The sequence below is a fragment of the Eubalaena glacialis genome, chromosome 16 (genome assembly GCF_028564815.1).
Source record: "Eubalaena glacialis isolate mEubGla1 chromosome 16, mEubGla1.1.hap2.+ XY, whole genome shotgun sequence".
NCBI classification, from domain to species: domain Eukaryota; kingdom Metazoa; phylum Chordata; class Mammalia; order Artiodactyla; family Balaenidae; genus Eubalaena; species Eubalaena glacialis.
Window position 1 is genome coordinate 29,310,428 of NC_083731.1, and position 19,793 is coordinate 29,330,220.

Below are 19,793 nucleotides of genomic sequence, written 5' to 3' on the forward strand. Positions count from 1 at the left end.
AGACCAAACGGTCACTTGGTTTGGTAGAGCTCTGAATCAAGCTGAATAGGAAAATGTTCCAAACACTCATGATTTTCTATCATAGTAAACAAGCCAGAGAGTGCCCCAGCCGTGAGAACTGGACCGTCTCATCACTCCTATCTAATTATAGGAGGGATTACAATCAAACAATTAAGGATGCAGAGATTACTTCTTGAATACATTTTTATTTCTTGGCCTTAGTAAAAGGAGAAAAAAGGTTTTTAACAAATTCTATTTCCAAGATTACTAGATATATTTTTGTTTTGCTTTTTGGAAGGATACTCTCATAGTGGAGCAATTAATTATTTTTTAGAGACATCTCTTCATTTGTAATAGAATTCAGGGCCTGGTATTCTGAGATTTAGGCAGTTGTGTCCAGGAAAAGTATGCCAATCATAGCATAATTAGTTAGCTGCAAAAAAAAAAAAAATGAGATCTTACAAACTGTTTTAGGAATCTGTCATTGCTATGGGTGCACGTAATCCCAGACATGAGGAAGAGGACTTGGTAAATCAGAAGCCCTTCTCTCTCCACTCTGTATTTATTCCATTTTTACAACAGCTTTTGGTTTAATTTAATACATTATTGTAGAAGAAAGGGTCCATTAAACAGCTACAGAAAAGTGAGAATTACATTCCTTTTAGGTTTTTTTTTAAATTAAGCATTCAACAGTAGAATCCTTTAAAAATGATATTCAAATGATTTTTAATTACCACAAAGGCATTGAGATGTTAATACACTTTATATAAAAGAGAGGGATACTATTTCATTCGTCCTTTCCTGCCACAAATTCCAACTCTAAGAAAATTATTTCTTTTGATCCACTCTGATAGCATGTAATAAGAGAACAATAAAACATATGGCTCAATTACCACCGCTTCTCATCAAGCATGAATTAATGAATATCAAATTATTATTAATTGTTTTTTCTGGCTCCCTCTCCATAGGACAATGATTACACATTTCTGTATTTTAATAAGCATTAGTGTTTAACACTTTGTGGACCAGTGTCTAAGAGGAACAGATGCTTGAAATCATTATACAGAAGAATAACTCTTTACATTTATCAACATTTAGAAAATACATGATTATCTTTTAATCTCCCTAGTTTGTCAGTTTTTTACAACTGCCTTAAACTCCCTTAGAATTCCACCCTCTCTCAATGTTCCATATGCTTTCCTTTGAGAAGCAATTGCTATGTGCATATAAAGTAGTTTATAAGTGCAATGTCTCAATTTTAATAATAATAATAGTTCCTCACAAGATTATTGAATTTTCAATTCCTTAAGAAAAAGCTCTTTAAAAATCAAAGTTATGGATTGAGCAGTTAAAAAATTAATTTAGGCAGCAGGGCACAGAATATAATAAATTATGATCACTATAATTGACATATCAATGTCAGTGAGTAATATTTATAGACACTGTATAAGAAGATTCTGTATAACTGACAGTTCATTTATTTTTATAAGCCATCTGTAAATATAAAGTGCTATGTAATAGGAATAGATATAGCATGCTAAAGAACATGTCTTTGTAGTCCATAACTTTCATTATTTCTCGTAGATCATTTATGAAACCAGATTTTGAAATGCATGCAAAGAAAACTTGACAAATTATGTAAACACTACATGTCATATGATTTAACCCATTACCCATAAATGCAGGTCTTTCTGTTTTTAAAACACATTCTACAAAACTTATATTGGTGATAAACTGAAGGATGATACCAAGGTTAGATTGTTTAGATATCCTATCTAGTTCAATATGCCTAACAAACACAGATTCAGGTATGTTTCTAAAGAGCAAACAAAAACTTGCTTTAGAATCTGATAATTTTGGAGCAGAAAGCGACCTTAGAAATCATTTTGTCCATTGCCCCTCATGTTACAGATAATAGCACAGAAATCTGAAAAGTTTAAGTGATTTTCTGAGGTCCATACAACTTTATACGTTAACATCTTTCTGCCATACTTTATCTTTCTGCCAAAATTTCTATCAACATTACTTTTGCACATAAAGGAAACACATCTTGCTCCCATGACAGTTTTGTCAAGACTTCAATTACGTCTGTAAATCCAAATTCTTAGGGAAACAAAGGTGAGAAAATGGTAAATTTGTCTATAATGGAAACCGTGACACACAGCCTAATACTGAGCAGAGATGGACCTGGTCAAGGCTGACAATGCTCACTGCCATCAGAAGCATCCTTCCTTTGACGCTGGGAACTAGAACCACTTGAATTTTTGCTCTCTAAATCTAACCAGATACCAGATGGTTCCCTTTATGTATGTGACCTTAGTGGAGGCAATTAGATTATTTATGCAATAGCAGAGTTGTTAATTCTATACCAGAATCAATCTTTGGTGTAAAAGCTTTTCTAGATTATATGTTCTTACAATAAAAATTTTAATTCCTTAGTGAATGCTTTCATCTTGATTTTCATGTGCCAGAATTACTGAATCCACTTTGCTGAAAAATTTAAAGAAAATAAGTTAGATATACAAATTCGGTACAAAAATAAGCCTGTAACTAAAGTTTTAAAAATAATTACTCATCAAGGGGGTAGTGGTGGGTTAAGCATTTTACTTTCACCTCCTACTGCATTCATCACTGTGGCATGGCTTTTCGTCATACCATAAATACAAAGCACCAATGTCCTGTACTCATATTTATGACATGCCTGAGAGTCATGTCTTGACAACTTAAATATACTATAAAGGGCTTCCCTGGTGGCAGCAGTGGTTAAGAATCCACCTGCCAATGCAGGGGACACGGGTTTGAGCCCTGGTCCAGGAAGATCCCACATGCCGCGGAGCAACTAAGCCCGTGCGCCACAACTACTGAGCCTGTGCTCTAGAGCCCGCGAGCCACAACTACTGAAGCCCGTGCGCCTAGAGCCCGTGCTCTGCAACAAGAGAAGTCACCGCAATGAGAAGCCCGCGCACCACAACGAAGAGTAGCCCCCGCTCGCCGCAACTAGAGAAAGTCTGTGCGCAGCAGCGAAGACCCAACACAGCCAAAAATAAAAATAATAAATCAATAAATTAAAATCAATCAATCAATCAATCAATCAATCAATCAATAAACTAACTATAAAAATGCACACAGGGAAGAAAACACAAAGACTTCTGAGTGTTTTGGTAACCACATCTCCTAAACCGTATCATGCACTCCCAGGACTGAAAGTTTTAGAGCTGCACCATGCACATCAAGGCCCCTTGATGTAACAATGGATCCTGATAAGGCTGCTCGAATAGGAAAAGAAAAGAAATATGAGAACTGGCTGGGGAAAGCAGAAAATAGAAGGCAAAGTATGAATATAATTAGCTTTGTTCTTGTCATTGATTCTGCAGTCTGATGGAACATGGTTTTCTGAATATTCTTCAGAGTATTTTCCAGATGTAGCCTCTCAGTACCTCATTAATATCACACATTTGTCATTAAATTCCATATTTTGGATCCCGTGTAAAAATCGCAAATGCTCCTTTTTCATTCACCACCATCAGGAAACTTGCCTTTCACACAGTGCTGTTGACCAGCTCCCCAATATCAAGTAGGTTATTCTACCTACTTACTATTGAAGTAAAAATTAAATGTTGATACTAGCTTTACAATGAAGTTTCATAGGATTTTATATTGCTAGCTTACTGTGCACTGTACACATCTTTTAAATCAACTTTTACAGCTTTCATGCTAAGCTTATTGAAAATATGAGTTAAAAATGCAGACCCTTAATGTTACTTCTCACAACATTTATGCTAATTAGGTGTCCAAATTATAGTAAAGTTGGTCTTAAAGGTAAAAAAAAATACTCAAATGTTATATGCAATATAGAATTGTACACCATTAACTCTAAATTTTCTGTTTAAAAATAACATTAAAAGGCATTTAGTATAATAACCAAATTACGTTGAAAAAAAGTATATTCCAGTGCAAATGTAAAGGTCATTCACAGAAATGCACTTCAATTCCACCGATCAGTAGAGCAAAGAAAACCTGTTTTTGTTTGGAAAAAATGGAAAATTTCCTAAAATAAATGACTTTTGCTTAGTTGTATCTATGTCTGGTCTGACATCAGAAGAAAATATAAACGTTGACTGATTTTTATACCATAAAGTGAAATGCCACCATTGTATCTGCAGCTGAATTTTTAATATAATTAAGAAAATACTTTTTAGTTTTGAAATCTTTCATCAATATCAAAAGTTCATTAATGTTAGTGATGGTTCCTTACAGAGCTTAACACTTACCTACAACTTGAGAGTAGCAAGGTTCACAATGTATTGTCTGTCTATAAATCCAAATACTGTCACCTGCTTGTAGGTTTTCCAAAGGTTGTTTGCATATTTCACACTAAACAGAATGTATAAAGTTTACATTATATATGAAGTTTAGATTCTTGGTGTAACAGGATAAAAAAAAAAAACTTTTACTTTATTCAATACCATCCTTCATAGCAACACTCAGATGAAGCCTCAAGAGAACCCAGAGGGAAAATAAGAGTATACTTACTTGTCTGTGATCCACACACTGAACTTTTCAAATAAATCCTCTCATAAATCCCTCTACTATGGAGGTGTGCATTTCAGGGCATATATACCACTGAAGTTTCTACGTAACTCACAACAGAGTAGATATACATTTTCAGAAATTGGTTATGCCAAAGACAAGATCACCACTGGATATCGCAAACAAAAACACAAAGTGCATTTATTGTTTGCTTACTAAGGGAGAGCTATGCTGTCCGGGTATAGCGTCATTGAGCAAAACGAACTTCTGATCCTATGCAGGGTTTAGGGGGAAGTTTGTTTCAAGTTGTGTTGGTTAAAGAGGAAGGAAAGGGTTGACATCTGCCTTAGACCTGTGCTCACTGGAGCAAGTTCACTGCCAACTGGCTGACTTTCAAGTTCACTGACGCAAATTGTCATAGATCAGTTTGACATGTTTAAGACAGTTCAGATGGTTCTCTATTATTATGGCTATAGAATGATCTGTCTTTTCTTAGGAGTGTGGGGACATTTTTATTCTCAGTAGTATTTTATAATTAAATTGAAAATGGAAATAAATCATCTAAAATATAATAAATGGAAATCATCCAAAATATAATAAAAGCAATAATCAGGAGAATTTCCTTCTTTTAAAAAGTTTTCTGCATAATAATTTTAAATAAGGAGCTATAGACTAACTTTTGTTTTGTTGAGTAAACTTAATAATTAAAAGGAAATTTTACTGTCATAATTAAATAATTATGAAATTTTCAGATTATATTTTAAATAGACTTCTGTATATGATGGCCTAAAATTGGATTTCATTTGCTCAAAATGAGGCATTTCTTCTTGCTTTGTGTCACTTTCTGAAGCTAATTTAAGGAGAAACAATCAATTGTCAAAGTATTACATCTACATGACTGAATTAGATAATTTGTATCAGTCATAGAATATCAGCACTAGAAAGGACCCATAGATTTAGGCTGTGGTTCTTAAACTGGCTGCCTGTTAGATCTATCTAAGGAGATTGTAAAAATACCAATGCCCAGCAATCATCTCTAAGATTCTTGATTTAATTGGGGCTGGTCCCAAGCATTCTATTTTTCCCTAATCTCCCCAGACAATCATAATATGCATCCAGGGTTGAAAACCACTGGTCTAATCAGCTACTTCATTTTACAGATGAGGAAACTGAGGCTAAGCTAATTTAGATGATCGTCCAAAGTCACATGGCCTCAATTAGTGTCAGTTAGAACTCCAGCTCAGGTCTTCAGGTTCCCAGTTAAGTGCTCACCCAGTTACACCAAAAACTATATTGTTGACCTACGCAATGTTTTTGTGAAAAGTGAAAGAAATAGCATATAAAAACACAAACTGTGAAGCATTCTACTATGTACGCTTTATTATTATACTAAGCCACATTTAATTAGAATGAATCACGCTCTCAAAAGCAGACTGAGTTTCAACTATCGTTAAGCACATTGGTCCTAATTTCATGACGTAAGGAGCTGCTAGCTTTCTTCTCAACAATTTCTTGGCCTTTTCAGATTTCATTATATATTTTATGTAATGCATGATTTATGAAAATGCTGCAAAAACTTTTCTAAAGAGAACAAGTGTTTACCTTTTTACAGATTTCAATCTGTAGGGTAAGAGTTATAAATGTGTCAATAATCAACTTTTAAGCCTAAAGCCAAGAGAGTAATTATAAACCTTGGAGGTTTAGGCTGTAGAACTCTGAGAAATGTTTAAATAGTGCATTATTAATGTGCATGACAGTGTTTCTGAAAGCTTTAACTTCATCTCATGTATTTCATTAAATAATTATTTTTATTCCAATCATTATGCAATTTTATATTGAGTTAAGTGCAATAAACATAGCCTTACCTTGAAGCAAGTGGAATGGCAGCAAATTTGTAATTCATTTAAAATCATCTTAGCTTCTGTGCCCAAGGGTTTTCGACAGTAAGTGCACATATCCATTTCAATGACAGACCTATAGAGATGTAAGCAATTAAAAATAAATTTGTCATCATGCAAAAGACAGATGTATTCCCCATAAAGTCATATGGAAATGATATGTTAATTTTGTTGATACTGTAGTAGATTGTGTAAAAATCAAGGAAAGCTGAGGATTTACTTATCCTAGGATAGCAGGATAAGTGATTGATTCTTCTAGTTATTTCAAAATGATATCAAAGAATTAACATGAAGGAAAGTCTCAGATTATTAATTCATTAGCAATCAAAAGTGCATCTGGGCAGGACAAAGATGTTCACAGTTTTCTAACTGAACTAGGTCATAAGTACCCCTTGAAGCTAGAAGAGGGTTTTGAATTATTAATGTACTTATATCATAGAAAAATTATGCTGCAGATTAATATAAAAATTTAACTCTCAAAACGTTCAATAGGACAAAAATAGAAATCCATTCAAGAATGTGTTGGTGAATTCACAAATGATGGATAACCTAGATTCTAGGGTCTAGAGTCACTAAAACGCTCCCCTATGCCACTTCTCTTGGTGTCATTGTAAGACTCAGAATATTGGGGGCCCTTTCATGACAAAAATTCTCCAATATGATATAATCTCACCACAAATTTGATGGGGAAAAAAGAGCTTTGCTATTTACTTTGGAAAAATAATGTTCAATAATAAATAAATGATCAGCAAGTCCAAAAGACCTTGGGTCACGCCAGAGTCTTAAGAAAGGCCAATAACTACTTGATTCTTTTCCTTTTGAAAGGTCTTAGGACAGTCTTAAATAGCACCTTGCAGAGTTTACTAGTCTCAGGGTGTTAGCAAACAAGCCTGAAATTTCCAAAGTAGGATACATACCGGGGTGGTGAAATAAAAATAGCTAATACTTAATAGTGCTAATATGTTTAATATGTGCAGTGCATTTTCCATGCACTTTGCTTATATCAACTCGTTTATTCTTCATAACATCTCTGAGAAGCAGGTACTCTTATTTGTATCATTATTTTACAGAAGAGAAAGCTGAGGCACAGAAGGGTAAGTCATGCAGCCAGTGAGTGGCAGAGGCAGGATTTGAATGAAGGCAGAGCGGCCACAGAGCCCTGTGCTACCTCTGGGCCTGCTTGTGAGATTGACTGGGCTCGCTGGGTTAGAAGAACGAGTCATGCCCAGAAACCACAATCGATCCTGTCTTCAAGCGCAGGACTAGAAGCAGAGAGGAGGGAAAGTTGAGGGGAGGAGGGGGTGAGAGAGGAAAGGGATTGGAGTAGATAAACCTTGTTTCATTTTATACTCTCAGCCATTCTAGTAATCTCTTCTTCCCTTATGTATATAAATAAATATTTCCCTCTTTCAATGATCTCTCTAGGTACTTGCTTACATATTCCGGGCAAATAGTTTCCTATGCATTTTTCACATATATGCATATGTAGGTACCCACACACTTAAATTTCCCATGTTAGACTGTAAGCACTTCCAGAGTAAAAACTGCCACTCTAGCATTCTTCCATTCCAGAGACACTGAGACAGGAGCTGGGAATATAAAGAAGAGTGAGAGAGTCTCCTCCAATGAGAAGCCTTCTTTCCACTAGGGTAGCCAGGTGTGTGATCGGATGATCACCACATATTTATGGGTGTGTGAAAAGAGTTAGGAGAACACAGCCAGTGGAGCAACTAATCCCTGGGGTGAAGCAGGAAAGGCTTGTCGGCATAAGTGCCATCTGAGTTAAAGCTTGAGGGTGAAGGAGCTCTCAAGGGGAGCTCAGTGAGGTGGGGAGGGGCGTGATGGAGGGGTTCCAAGCAGAGTGAACAGGATGTACCAAGGTGCCACACAATGAGGGTGGCTGGAGTGATTGAACATCAGGCAATATTCAGCAGGATCAGGTTCTGAAGGCCCATAAGTCATGTACAGAGGAATTTGGTATTTACCCTGTAAAGGGGCACCGGCCACTTTATGGGATTGATGTGCTTAGGTAAGAACTGTGGGGATGCAGCTAATTTCACACAATGAGCAACAGAAAAAGTTTGCTGGACTAACTGGTTTGAATGGACAATTGACTTTTGCTCTGATGACCAAAAAAATTTCAAGGATCACTTGAGGAATAGGAGTGAAATTCTTCACTTTGAGAGCAATACTTTAATGTAGAATGTTTTTCTTCCTTAACAATAAAAATATGAGCCCAGGGAAAGCTCTGGTGTTGGTGTTATCCTTACTAAGATCATACTTAGTCAGGAATTCTCTGGTGTTCCAGTGGCTAGGACTCCATGCTCTTACTGTCAGGGACCTGGGTTTGAAGCCTGGTCAGGGAACAAAGCTGTGCCTTGTGACCAAAAAAAAAAAAAAAGATCATACTTAGTCAAAGATCTTTTCAGAGCATTATGAAAAACCTAGCTCTGGTGTTTTGGTTATCTAAGCGGTACTTGTGGTGCTCCTGTAGTCACATCAAAGAGGTATGACTTAAAGGCAAGACACTAAGAAGAGCCTTGGTAATAGAAGATCTTACAAAAGTGACAAAAAGAGGATATAATTTTGATGCCTGGCCCACCTATGTTTCCCTTAGTAAATGGAACATAGGTTTGTTTATTCAGGAATAATTTATTGAGTATCTGTTAGGTGCCAAGGACTGCGTTACAAGCTGAGGCTGTGCATAAAAATAAGATATGTCGTGACCCTCGGTGAGCCATATTTCCACCCCCTGCAATAGAGAAATACCATTGATAGAATACCGGACATTTGCCTTACAGCTGGTTTCCAGTGGTTGGATTGAAATGCTAATTATTTTTATTTCCTCCGTTGGAAGTCTGCAGGCCACAGTCTCATGAGTGTCACCTATTTACCCAACTGAGCATAAAATGGTAAAAGAGAGTAATCAAGAGCAAAGGCCTGAGGTCAGTTTACCAGCACTAAATTGATGCTCATCCTAACCCCCTTCCTAGGAACTGAGCACGGGCCCCAGTGGGTCACAGCGGCACATCCACGCAGCTGTTTGTAAGGTGAGCTGGCTTTGGAAAACCACAAGGAGGGAGGGCTGCGGGCACAGTCTGGGGATGCAATGAAGCCTAGATGCTAATAATGTGGCAGTACTGGGGACTCCTGGGGTCACCAACAGCAGAGACACTTGCCTGGGAGGCAGCTGTAAGGCACAGAAAGCTCTAATGGAATAAAGTACATCAAAATCAAAGAACAACAGCCAGAAAGCCAAGGAGCAAATTCCTAGATGCAGAGGTTGCTGTACTTCGTTCCACTCACACAATCACCAATATAACCACTGTCAGGAGTGTCATCTCCAAGTTCAATGGACTGCAAGAATGTGTACATATATATTTCAGTGCTATGTACATAGTGAAGATATGTAAATATATATTATATATAAATACATATACACGTATATAATAAAATGTATATTTATAAAGTGTGTACACACATATTTATCTATAATATATAAAAATACATATGTTTACGTGTGTGTGTGTATATTTTATGTATGGAAATACAGACATACTCACCTATCTGAAGTCGAATAAACGGTTTGTACGTATTTTCCAGAGATACCCTCCTGATATCTATCCTTTGGTGATTTACTAGAAACAAACACACATGGACATGTGAGAATTGGGCTATTTCCCTAGTATTGAAGTATATACCCCTATGCAGGCAAGGAAGCACACACACACCCTCTCACACAGCCTCATTGTTATTATTCGTTGTGATGTTACAAGCCAGGACAATGTACTGACTCTTTTTTTTTTTTTTTTTAATCTGGAGAAGTATTGATATGCAAGGAACCTCCAAGTTGACATAAGTTGACATATTCACCAAGATAAATAAAAAATGGGGCAAGGAGAGTGCAAGAACAAGTGTAAGCAGGAAAAGCAGTTATTGTTTTTCATGAAGTTTATACTTGCACCTCCCTTATTTTTACTAAAAGAAAGCTATCTGTAGCCTCACATAAAGAATATACACAAAGCACGAGCCAGTGCAGGCAAATATAGACAGACACCATTCACGTAGAGAAACACTCCTGAACTTTTAGAGAAAGCTTTGGAAGTTTTTATATTTACTTGAAAACATCCAAGAATCATTTAGAATGAAAGCAAAAATATTGTAACTTTTAAAAGTCCTCTTTGTTCCCTTTCTGCTCCAGTTTGTAAACGTCACTCTCTCCTGGAGGCAAATGAAGTGTGCAGTGCACTAACCAGCTGGCTGTCCATAACTGCTTCCCCAGTACTTACACTACCTGGGAGCATATTAGGACCAGAAGCAATATGTTCCTATTATTTCATACAGAGAAGGATAACTCCATAGCCCTCACTTGGGATTTCTTAATGAGAAATCCTTCTCTCCCTCCAAACTGCCCGTAGGCAGACTGCTGTCAGAAATAGAATCTACTTTACGGAACACGTAGCCCACAATGCTAAATAAAAGTTTGCACATATTTATGCCTGATACATATAAAATTATTCCCATTTTATTGGTCAGAAAATTGAGACTTGAATTGAGACAGGAAACTGAAGTTAAGTAGTTTTGCTGAGGCCACATAGTCAGTAAATAACAAACTAAGATTCAATCCCAACTCTGATTCTAGGGCCTCTGGTTTAATATATACTGCACTGTCTGTGTAGATTTTAGGGAGAATTGGATTAAGCAGCAAAATCAACGTTGAGGTTGCATTTTACAAGGTAACTTACTTTCGGGTTTGAGGAATCCCTTTTGGGGGGAAGGTTGCTCAAATCGAATGCACCTCGAATTTCTGGGAGCCCCGCTCCCATACTCTGCTCTCTGGCCTCTTTGAAATGGGCGATGATTAACACATGCGTGCGTATATCCACATCTGAATGCCCCACCGTTACCCTACCCCACAATTAGGCCAATTCTTGTTTTTATACTCCGCGAAATCGAATGACTTGTGAATCCCTGACCTTGTCTGACATTTTCCTCAACATACATCACATCAAGCAGTGGATTTTGTGGGCCAGAGCTTATTTACTAAAAGTTATACCCCTTATTTCAGATTAGAGGTAAACAATAGTCGATAGAACCATTTAATTAAAGTGTGACTCCAAATTAGCATAGGAATACTTGTGTAATTTTATAAAGCTTAATATGGGCATGTATGTTTATGTGACAACTTTCAAATAACTATCCTGTTATGTATACATGTGTTATATTAAAATATTTTTTAGTCCATTCAATGAAATTGTATGATTATTTGACAACTACTTAATAGTGGAAAGATTATAAAGAATTACACATTTATCTACATAAAGAACTCGATATACTCTTAAACGTTCTGCTATTTGAAAAAAGCAAGCACACCCTAAAATAATGGCATTCCTTCTTAAACACAGATTATTTCAAAATTATAAAATATATATAGCAAAATACTTCAAATAAATTTCCAGTACCTATTCTCCACATACGTCCTTGTGTACACAACAGTATCCTTTGGTCCTGCATGCCTGGTTTCAGCATTGGAGCTGCAATACAAACCATCTTACTTCATGTTTAAAGTTTGTTTACAGGATAATCAAATTAACAAGGCAATTATCCAATCCAGTGAAAACAATAATGCTCATATAGTCCTTCTAAACTATTACCTTTGAAATACGAATGTTAGTGGTATCAATCCATTTCTGCAAAATTTATTTATGTGTCCCATTTTGTCTTAACTTCCAGAAGTGTCTTGGCCTACTTCCAGAATACTATTATGAAAATCGGTCACTCAATATGTCTGTTGTAGAGCACGACGATTATTTTGAATATTCCTGTAACATGTTTTAGTGTCTATTTCCCTGATGTCCCATTCATATTTCCAAACCATTGCTTTCCCCACAAATCTCAAGCAAAAAGTGGACCTTAATTAACGAACATGATAACATCTGATTTAATGAAACCTTTAAATCTACTTAAAGAATGTCAATGCCAATGTCTCAATCATGCTTTTTAAAAAAAATTATAGACTTTTTAAGGAAAAATCACAGTTTACACTCATTATTCATAATTGACAACTTACCAGTGACCAACTTGTTTACTCAACACCTTTGTATAAGCCTGCTTAGCCTCTGGTAAAATTAAAAATTTCTGCATTTCAAAGGAAGGATCAGGTTGTATGTGGATGTTTTCTTTAAAAAACAGAAGGAGAAAAAAAAAACAACAACAGAAGGAGAATAGTCCTGTCAGTTGTTTTATAATTGACCACAGTACCTGAGCGCCTTCCGTGCTTCATAAGAGTAGGCAGTGGTTCTAGAAGATGGGCTGATTAAAGCCTCAGTAGACCCACTAACTTGGCCATCTTGCCTGAGAGAGCAAAGGCAAATATTTGGCACTTAAAATCAAGGCCACCTAGAAGGTTTTTGTTTTATTAAAATTCTGTTCAATGAACTTTTTTTAATATACAGTGAACCTCTTTCTTGTTTGCCTGGCTTCTGCACAGATACACAAATAGAACACATGTATGACTTTACTCATCCACAGAGACCACTAGCTTACCTTTAGGAATCATCTACAGGCATGTGTCACGTTATCTAACGCTAAGACAGAATACTTTTTTACCAAGGGCAGGAACCATCTGAAATTGGTTCCAGTAACATTTTCACAGCAGCAGTGCCATTTTAGAAGTTTTTCATGTGCAATATATCCGACAGTTTATCAGTTTAATGAAAATTATCCAGGGGTTCCTTGGAGAAATTCCAGTTTCCATTTTGTTTTTAATGGAAAGCAGTACTTTGAAGATTGCAAAAGAACTTTGACCTAGATTTCTGCTCATCTAAAAATGTCACTATGCTTAACAAAGTGCAGGCATATTTGCTTTTTCCTATGAGACAGAGGAAAATTTTAATGCTGGAGTAGTGAAAGCTTTAGCTCTTTTTCCTCCCCCGTGTTAGTAAACTCTGATATAGGAGAGACATAAAGACCAAGAGGAGGATTTAGATCTTGATCATGATTTATCATTCTTGACTGGCCTGTTCCTTCCATTTCCAGGTAGCTCTTAAAGAAGAAGAAAACATCTGTTCACATAGTATCAACTCTGGCATACAGAAAACCATCTTCTAGTTTTAAGACAGATGTTTCACAAAACAGATGTTTCACAGCTGAGTTAAAATGACACTAAGTAGTGAGAAAGTAGAAATAATATTATTAGAAGATTTTCTAATACGATCATTAGAATATGTCATTCCAGAAAAATGAACCTAGCTGCGAATTGTTTAGAAATATTCAAATCATATAGTATATAATACAAAACCCAATTTTAGCAAATAGTTTCAAAGGACAAAGGTTGTCAATGAGTGTGAAACGTGTCTGTATTGTCCTCAGAAAGATAAAATCAAATATCACCAATTTGCAAAATCTGCAGATAGGAAAGTGAAATAGTTTGTAAACAGTTCTGATAAGGATTGAACTGTGTCCTGCCAAAATTCTTATGTTGAATTTGGTTTAATTGGTTCGGCGTATGGCCTGGGCATTTGCAGTCTTTTAAACCTCTCCAGTAAGTCTCACGTGCAAGTCAAGATTGAGAACCACTACCTTAGAGGCAGCCCGACATCTTACCCAAAAGAGCACTGGTTCTCAAAGTGTGGGCCCTGGATTAGCAGGTGAGTCTGATGTAAATAAAATTTGAGAACCAGTACAATAGAGGACTCTCCACCAAACTATTCCTTAGATGCCTTGAATAATATTCCTAAAGAAGAACTTATGACTGACAATGTTTTTTGCTTGACGGCTTTATTGTTAAGACATTACTCTTCATTGAAACAAATTGCTGAATTGTAACTTGCAATCAACGGTCACAATTTTGTTTCTTAATTAAATAACTCCATAAACTATAAAACCAAATATTGTGTTGGAACTTACAAAATTCCAAATGGAATTACACTTGAGAAAATGTTTTCTGCAGTGGAAGTTCACCTTGAAAATTTAACTATCTAGAACCTTCATACACTGCTAGTGAGAACATCAAATGGTACAGCTGATTTAAAAAACAGTCTGGCAGTTCCTCAAATGGAGTTACTGTAGGATCCAACAATTTCACTCCCTAGGTATTTACCCAAGAGAAATGAACACACTCTACACAAAAACTTATATATGAATGTTTATAGCGGCATTGTTCATAAGAGTGAATTACAATCCAACAGTGGAAACAATCCAAATGCCCATCAATTGATAAATAGATAAACAAAATGTAGTACATTCACACAGTGGAATATCATTTGGCAATAAAAAGAAATGAAATACTGAGACATGCTACAACATGGGTGAACCTTGAAAACATTATTCTAAGTGAAAAAAGCCAGTCACAAAGGACCACATATTTTATGATTCCATTTATATGAAATGTCCAGAATAGGAAATTTAAAGAGCCAGAAAGTAGCTTAGTAGTCGTCCAGAGCTAAGGGGTTGGGGGAAAATGATGTGTGACTGCTACTGGGCATTGGGTTTCTTTCTGAGGTGATGAAAATGTTGTAAAAGTGATTGTGATGATGGTTGTACAACTCTGTGAATATACTAATCAGAAAGCATATAACTATGTGGACATCCAATTACTATACAAAGTGAATACATTCATAAAGTAAATCAAGTGTCAGTTTAACAGATTGGCCTATGACTCTTATTTAGATTTCCACTGTCCTATTTGACTTAACCTTGGCAACTTGACTTTAAACAGCATAAAATAATTTCAACTGATAAATACCCATGTCACTGCAAACTTTACAAATCTCTTTTGCATGAAGACTAAAAGCTTAGTAAGAGCTTACCATTTTGAACTGTTGTATGTGTTAGGGTTTACTTCTATTAAACTACCAAGGTTTTGAGCTCTTGTAAAAATTACAGATTTTAAATATATAAAAAGAAGTATTCTCATTGGTACCAAAGGGGATAGTGGGGGAGGGGGGCAGGAGATAAATTAGGACTTTGGGATTAACACATACACACTACTGTATATAAAATAGATAATCATCAAGGACCTACTGTATAGCACAGGGAGCTCTACTTAATATCCTGTAATACCTATAATGGAAAAGAATCTGAAAAAGAGTATATTTTATATATATATACATATAACTGAGTCACTTTTCTATACACTTGAAACTAACACAGCATTGTACATTAACTATACTTCAATAAAAATAAATAAAATTTAAAAAAAGAATTCTCCTGTGGAAAAATAAAGAGAGGACTTGAGGCCAGGACACCTCTCTAACTTACTAACTTTCTGCACCTGATCAAGTCTCTTACTCTCTGACCCTCAATTTTCTTTCTGTTAAATTTTTACCCATTTTGAGAGTCAAGTAAACTTTCTTTTCTGTAGCCAGAATATATGGGTGCAAAATTGGGCCCAGAGATTTCTTTTTTCCACTTTTTTTTTTCAAGTGAGAACTTTTATTACAGTTGTTCTTTCAGGGCTGGGGCAGGGCTGGGGCAGTGTCCATTTAATTTGGAGACAGATCCTGTACAGGATTGGGATAGAACTGAAGAAGAATGAATAACATCTGAACACAGACCTCAGGGATGAGTAACTGATTTTGTAGTGGTGGTTAAAGCCTCCAGACATAGTAACTGACTGTGATGATCACCATCCCGCTGGAGAGACAGGGTGCATTTGTGAATGTACGTGTGATTGTTGGGTTATGTTAGGTAAGAGGCACAGATGAAATTGCAGGAAAGTAAAGGAGAGTGTGTGCACGTTACAGCCAGCCACGGTGTTTTCCATCCCACACCCTCTTCTACACAGATGGCCACAACCACACCGCCTTGCTGAAGGAGGCCAGACAGACCTTGGAAAGCTAGAGGAAGGTGAAGTTACGAGGAAGGAGAGGCAGCTAAAGTTCTTGGTTATCAAACAGCTACAGAGCAGAGAATAAGGAAGCCAATAGGTAGAGGGAAGAGCAGGAGAAAAATAGGCAGAAGCCAACAAAGAACTGACAATAACAAAGAACTAAGGTTAACGTCTAGGGATTCCTGATGGAATGTCCTCCGGTCAAGAATGAACAACCTTCCAGTTCAGGCCTCCGTGAAGCCCGGCCATTCTACCATTCCTGCCCTTGAATTTCCATTTCCTCATTAATCTTTCCAATAAAACCCTGTTTCATGAGCAAGCCTAACTCAAACTGAAACGCCTCTCAAGTCATATTCAGTGAAAAGTTCCTTAATTCTACCTCCTCATTTACTTGTCATTTTTTAATCTGGATCATTTCCAAATAATATTTGAATGAGCTTGGTTAATTGTAAGCCCAACACTGTTCCCAAAATAGTGGATCCTATTGAAAATGTATCCTCCCTCATTCTATCAGAGGCTTGCTTGGGATCACAAAAAGAGAAGGCAGAGGACGATTTGGGGAATTAAGGGAACAGAAAGAAACTACCTACCTCTTATATGCAAGAGCCTTTAAGAGATGAAAAACAGACAAAACAGTGAGCCAGCTCTTTTCCTACTTTTCTACTCTCTTCACTTGATATCAACAATATCATTTCTTTACATAAAAGTTTTTTTTTTTTAAACAGAAAAAGCAGCTGTATCTTAGGAAGGTTAAAAATAGAAACTTATTGCTTCTAGGGTCCTCCCATGTGTTGGGAGAAGAATTGCTAAACATGGAAGACTTTTAAAATTCTTTCCTAATTTAAACAATCTGTAACAACAATGAAGTATAGCTTCTATCCTAACCTTTGCTGTAAAAGAAACAAAGTACAACAGTTTTAAAGCTGGTACTCTGTGGTGTAAAGAAATTCCAAAATTAGGTCCTGTTTTGTGGCTGTGATGAATTTGTGCATTCTTTTAGCACTACGTATCCAAGGAAGAGATTCCCAGAGTGCTTTCTGCACCGCTGAAAACCTACCAAGCAACAGTAAGTAAAAATAAATCTTCACAGCCCAAGTGCAGAGCACTGAATTTCCATGATGCCTTTTACAGTAAGCCATTGAACAGCAGGCCCTTAGTCAGAAATTCTAACAGAATTCAAATTTTGCCAACTTTTTTCCAAATCAGTTATTAAGTACCCTGTACATTGTTTTTCATATTCAGATAGTGTTTATATTTAAATATCACAGTACAGTTCAACTTCTCAGAAAATCTTTCAAGGTTATATAATTTATGAAGGCTCATATGGAATTCATAAGAAAAACGTAAATTATAATAAGCCTTATCTTTCATTTTTACTCTTAGACATATTGGAATTTACTTCAATTAAATTTTCTAGGTCCTGGTCTCTATAGGAAAAAATATATATTTTTTACATATATATATATGATGTAGTTACATACAATTTTAGGAAATAAGCATTAGAATAAAAAAATTTTAAATCAGTACAAAATTTTAAACATAGTCATTTGTGGTCTTTAAGAATATGGACATTGAAAATCTGACATCGAATATTTGTCCTATGCAACTCAAGTATGAGCATGGATTACGTTATGAGAGAGAAATAAAGAACTAATTTTTTGGAAGGTTTGAGAAATCTGGTCTGAAAAGAAACAACTGATTGATATTCACATTCGGCTAACTTTGAATGAATACTTACTTTGCATCACAAAGTACTAACTTGTGTATTTCCACGTGGATTATCTCATTCAGATCTCACAAAATCTTGCAGGACAGCATATGGGGCTCAGAAAGGCTAAGTGAATTTTCCAAGGTCAATTGACTAATTTGTAAAAGAGTCAAGGCTTGAGGCTGAGCCACCTGCCCATCTGAAATCAACTCTTAAATATTTAATTAGAGCCTTCATTCCAGCTTTTTGCATGACAGAAATATGAGAAGTCAACCCCAAATTTGAATAAACAATTCATAATGTGGAGGATAAATGGGACAATTACATTCTTAAATCTTGGGCTACAATAATGATTTGACACACCTTCATGAGATACAATGTTCTCTGGTATGTTATGTATATATTAATTATTTATATATTTGCTATAACACTGGTAGTTCTTAATTTTTTTCCATGAGTTTGGAAAAGCCTTGTCACCAATGCTATTGGTTAGCAGGATGGTTTAGGAGGCAGAGCAAGGCCATTTCTTTTCCTACTTTCTTGGGCAAGTTAGTCAACCTTTCTAAGCTTCCTTTTGTAAACTAGGATAATAATATCTAATTTCATAAGGTTGCAGTGAGGATAAATGAGTTAATGTAAGTAAAATTTGTAGGCACAAGGACTACAGTTGTGACTGAACTGAGTAAGAATAAATAAGTGATAATTAACAGAAGTGTAGTGATACAGCACTAGGCACTATGGATTCCAAAATTCTGAGGGACTATATTTTCATTTTTATTTCTGCCCTAACTTTTCACATCTTTAGAGTTAACTCCAGTTTTCATAAATCTCCTTTCTCCAGTCCTGAATAGTAGATTTCAAGTAAGGTTCTTTTACATGGAATCAGTGTAGGGACTCTGACTCACAAAATTAATATTGATAAGGATGAAAAATAACATAAAAGTCCTCATATTTATGTGGGATGAGATTTAATACTCTTTTTATATAACATCCAAGCCATCAATAAGTGATAAATATGCTAATTAAGCAGCATTCCATAGCTACACTTAAACCTCACATTTAAAATACTAGCTGCGGGCCTGGGAGATCAGGAGGCAGGCAGGAGGGGCCCTCCAGGGGGAGCGGGAGAGGAGTGGAGGTTGATTGCCATGCCCAATCGGGCCTGGGGAGCCTGCTGAGCTCCTAGGCCATCCCCTGCCCTCCAAAGCCCCCTCCAGGCTGCGTGGGTCTTTGAGGGCATAGGACAGAGGCTGGGGAGATCAAGAGAGGCAGGCGGCAGATGAAGTCCCCTGCCCTCTGAAATCAGGGGTGGGGGGCACGCCTGGGCCCCTTCTGTTCCTTGAGCCTAAGCCCCACCCACCACAGCCCCCAGGGCCTTTTCCAGCCCTGTGGTTCCTGAGCATTGGCCCCGCCCACCACCCAAACCTTGCCCTTGCTTAGGCCCTCCACAGCCAAGGCCTTTTTTTTTTTTTCTTTTCCCTCTTCCTCTTTTTTACTATTGTGGTATTCATGTACCTTCCTGATGTTGATTCATCTATATTTTAATTTTATATTCTTCCTAACATATCTGTTAGTTTCCTAGTCTAATGTTATTTTTTACTTTGTTTTTTTCTTTTTTTTTTGCTGCCCCAGGTGGCTTGTGGGGTCTTGGTTCACAAGCCTGGGGCCAAAGCTCCTGCAGTGGGAGCTCCGAGTCCAAACCACTAGACTAACAGAGAAAGACCCGAGGGAATATTCATTGGAGTGAGGTCTCACGGAGTTCCACATCTCAGCACCAAGACCCAGCTCTACCCAATAGCCTACAAACTCCAGTGTTGGAAGCCTC

At 36.6% G+C, this 19,793-nt stretch overlaps 1 protein-coding gene across 1 annotated transcript in view; it reads right to left on the reverse strand.

Annotated features, from left to right (window-relative positions):
• Positions 1 to 226: 226 nt before the first annotated feature.
• Positions 227 to 19,793, reverse strand: part of SCEL (sciellin) — a 310,050-nt gene continuing 290,483 nt past the window's right edge. The window contains exons 28-33 of the mRNA XM_061170721.1: positions 17,629 to 17,687; positions 11,891 to 11,966; positions 9,992 to 10,066; positions 6,396 to 6,504; positions 4,272 to 4,374; positions 227 to 433 (exon numbers count right to left, since the gene is read on the reverse strand). Of these exons, the coding sequence (XP_061026704.1) occupies positions 426 to 433; positions 4,272 to 4,374; positions 6,396 to 6,504; positions 9,992 to 10,066; positions 11,891 to 11,966; positions 17,629 to 17,687 (430 nt within the window). The 3' untranslated portion in view covers positions 227 to 425. The remainder of the gene's footprint in view (positions 434 to 4,271; positions 4,375 to 6,395; positions 6,505 to 9,991; positions 10,067 to 11,890; positions 11,967 to 17,628; positions 17,688 to 19,793) is intronic.